At 41.0% G+C, this 3,603-nt stretch overlaps 1 protein-coding gene across 2 annotated transcripts in view; it reads left to right on the top strand.

The window, feature by feature from the left end:
* Nucleotides 1–3,028, top strand: part of VAMP3 (vesicle associated membrane protein 3) — an 8,452-nt gene extending 5,424 nt beyond the window's left edge. The window contains exons 4-5 of one of the 2 annotated variants that reach the window (XM_019541146.1): nt 1,506–1,557; nt 2,329–3,028. In XM_019541146.1, the coding sequence (XP_019396691.1) occupies nt 1,506–1,557; nt 2,329–2,348 (72 nt within the window). In that variant the 3' untranslated portion in view covers nt 2,349–3,028. The remainder of the gene's footprint in view (nt 1–1,505; nt 1,558–2,328) is intronic. The other variant, XM_019541145.1, reaches the window with a different exon arrangement.
* Nucleotides 3,029–3,603: the final 575 nt, after the last annotated feature.

The following is a 3,603-nucleotide window of genomic DNA, read 5'->3' as shown; positions in this document are numbered from 1 at the left end:
GTTCAAGACTCCCTGGGGCAGGGTTGGGGTTGGAGTTGGAGTTGCAGCAGCCACTTGTTCATGTCATGGCCTTGTACTCAAATCCAAGATGAGGGACTTCCCCCCACATGTTAAAGGAGAGGGGAGGAGAACAACCTCCTTTTGGATTGGAGTAAATGCAGTAGTTTTTATCAATTTTGTGTGGAAACCTAAAACCTATCCTTTGAAGGAGAGTACAATCCGTTGAGTTATTAGGCAAGCTGTGTGCTATTCTAGCCATCCAGAAAAGTTCAGTGGGCTTGTATGCTAAATGAGGAGGGGAGGATAAATGTATGGTCTAAACAGTAGGCTTTTCATATCTTTGCTCTTAAGCTGTGCTGATATCACCTTGCCACAACAGTCTTAATGGCTTACTTGTACTTCTTGGGGATCTCAACCCACAGCTTCTGATGGTGCAATCCTAGGCAGCATCAGTTCACAAGTAAATGAACGACTTACAGATGTTCTTACTAAAGTAAGAACTCCTTTAAAAGGTGGTAGCTTCTACTTGGTTTATGACAGTGGTATCTTTCAAGTTTGTTTGGGCTTTTTTTTTTTCTTTTCTTAAAAAATCCAGTGGAGGGGAACTGATTTGGTTTATGAATCGTTAACACTGCCTTTGACTTGCAGGTGGTTGACATCATGAGGGTGAATGTAGACAAGGTGTTGGAGCGAGATCAGAAGCTGTCTGAGTTGGATGACCGTGCCGATGCCCTGCAAGCAGGAGCTTCCCAGTTTGAAACAAGTGCTGCCAAGCTGAAAAGAAAGTATTGGTGGAAGAACTGCAAGGTAACCATCAGGCTTGAGTGTTTTCAATACCAATTAACTACTCTCTTGAGCTAAAAGAACCTGTGTGCTACACAGTGGCAAAACTGCACGCAGAAATGCCTTGATTTTTAAAAAGAGTACTCTGGAACCACATGAAAGCCTCTGATTTCCTGTGTACTAGCTAAAGCCTGGCTTTACATAAGATATATTTTTTTTTTTTAGCTACATTGCTGTTTTGGATAAATGATTCCAGTAATCTAAGATTCAGAAGAAGTCCACTGATGCAGGTTGAGTAGCAACATGCAGAAGACTATGTTGTAGAGGACGCTGCAGTTGCTTTAAGTTTTTGACCATTTTCAATTATAGGAAGAGCTAGGAACACTTAGTAGCTTCTGGATAGTCAGTGGTAAAGGACAGTTGTAAGACAGTTGCTGGGTCTTAGTAAAGAAGGCTTCGTTTTGAGCACTTCAGCTTGCATGTTACATAACTCAGATGGGCTTTGTGCTGTAGTGTGAACAACTACAGTAAAACGGGCCTTTTATGTTCTGAACTTAAACCTAACTTGTCTAATGTTGCCTGAAGCAAGACTGAAGTGTACCTCTTTTTGCTGCTTTAGTGGCATATGTTGCAAGACTATGTTTGTATTGCTGCTTCAGTAGTAACTTAAAAGCTTTATTAGAGCTGATCCATGGGTAATGCTGTGATGTCTCTTTACACAGATGTGGGCAATACTGATTGTTACTGTTCTTATCATCATCATAATTATCATTGGTAAGTCTTTTGTGTCTTATTTTTTCCTTAAAGGACTCCTCAGTGGGGTTAGCTAGCTGGGGCATATTTATTTTCAGGTCAGACCAATGTATCAGCAGCAGCCACTGTGTTTATAAAGATAAGGGCATTCAAAACATAGCTTACTCGGCAATACTTACTTTTAACAATATTAAATGTCTGACAAAAGTGGTAGTCTGGAGTGCTAATATTGCCAGATTGCATGTTACTGGTATACCAGTAACGACGTGGTGACACTTGGAAACAGTAACTTGTGTAGTGAAATGGGATCTAGCAGAGGACCAGGACTAAAAGTGAGCTCTAGTCACAGCTTTACCATGGAGTTCACCTTTTTTTTTCCCTCTGGGAGCTTGAGAAAGATGCTCTCAAACCTTGTCTTGGTTTCTTAATGTTTAAATAGAGATGAAGAGGTTTATGTAGCTTAAGGCTTGTGAGAAATCCTGTCTCTAAAGTACATGGAGGTAGATGTGTGTGGTCTGCGATTACAAATGTGGATGCCATAAATAACTTGCAAGTTAGAAGTACCCAGTATGTGACCCTGAAAGCAAATACATGCAGAAAGAAAATCATGGGTTGGGGAGGAACAACTGCAGGGAATGATTTGAGACTTAATTGTGTTTATGAGTTTCAGTTGCGCGATATGCTTTTTGTTTTGTTGTTTTGTTTTTTCTATGCTTGCCTTTTGGGAAAGGGGGAAGTTCTCCTGATCTTGACCCACTCCCCTACCTCCCCCACCCCCTCTTCTATTTATAGTCTGGAGTACATCCTCATGAGTTCTAAGAAGAAACTCACAACAGTTGAAGATCTTACTTCAGTCTCTACTGCAAACCTGCTGTGTTCTCAAGCTCACCTACTGATGTATGAAGCAAAACTATTCTGATTAGTGAAACGTTAGCTTTTCTCTGACTTATAGAAAGTGTGCCTTCTTTAAGAGGCACTCCTAATTGTTAAATACTAATAAGCACAGCCCACAACTTGTACAGTGCCTTATAAACTTGAGTATGAGCTGGTGAAGAGGATTTAATAAGGTTTAGGTTTTGCAACTCTGGAGCCAATATAATACTGTCAGTAGTTGCTTTCTAAATGCATTTGAAGAAGGTACCTAGGTATCTACCCTCTTCTCTATCTTATTCTTTGCTCCATTTAAAGACGTCTCTTTTTGACCCCATGTTACTGAAGAAATGGGAGCCAAATATCCAAGTTGTGCCTTTCTGGACTAAACTCTAGACTCTGCCACTTGAACAGACTTTGCCTTAATTTAATAATGCCTTATAATCACTAATGTGTTGTACACATCTACATATTTGTAACACTTGTATACGCCAATATTTAAATTGCAGAGACTGCATGTAACAGTTAATACTGCTTTGAGGTATTTAGAATCGCCTTTCAACATGGTGGGATGTTTATAATCTCTTCCAAGTAAAGTATGTCACTTGGTGACCTTTGACCAGGAAAGGCTCCTTTTAGAAGCATTTGGTTTTTGTAATGGTACAGATGACTTACCAAAGTTTCTATTTGCCAAAAAATGAAAATGCTTCAAGCCAGTAAGATGTTTCCATTGTAGACTTAGTGACAAATGTAGTTGCAGAGCAATCTGTTCACTCAGTTGTTACAAGTAATGTGCCTGTATGACTCTGTCTAGGTGCTCTTTGTAAAATATTTTGCCCCTGTTTTGGATTCAGTGGCTCTTTTTTGAACTTTCCCTAAGCCTCTGTCTTGGAGCTAAATGCTGCTATCCTTCACTCCCCCATGAGGGATGATAAAGCCAGCATCTTCCTGTATTTTCATGAAGTGGGGGAAGACTCATACTTCAGGTGGCCCTCTATGCAGGCAGTATTGTATTTGCTTTCCTGCTTCTGAAGTCAGCCTCTCAGCTCTTGAGCTTGTTTCCATTCTCACTGAAGTCCTGCCATGGAAAACAGCCTCAGGTGCCTGAAGCCAAGCTGGCACAATGCTCCGAGTGTTGCAGTGCTCTAAGTGTGTGCTGCAGGGGCCCTGACTGGCTGAGGCTCGCAGCCCTGGCCC

The sequence above is a fragment of the Crocodylus porosus genome, unplaced genomic scaffold, assembly GCF_001723895.1.
Source record: "Crocodylus porosus isolate Cpor-Errol unplaced genomic scaffold, CroPor_comp1, whole genome shotgun sequence".
Classification (NCBI taxonomy): Eukaryota; Metazoa; Chordata; order Crocodylia; family Crocodylidae; genus Crocodylus; species Crocodylus porosus.
Note: the sequence above shows the minus strand (reverse complement) of the source record. Positions and strands in the feature narration are given on the sequence as shown.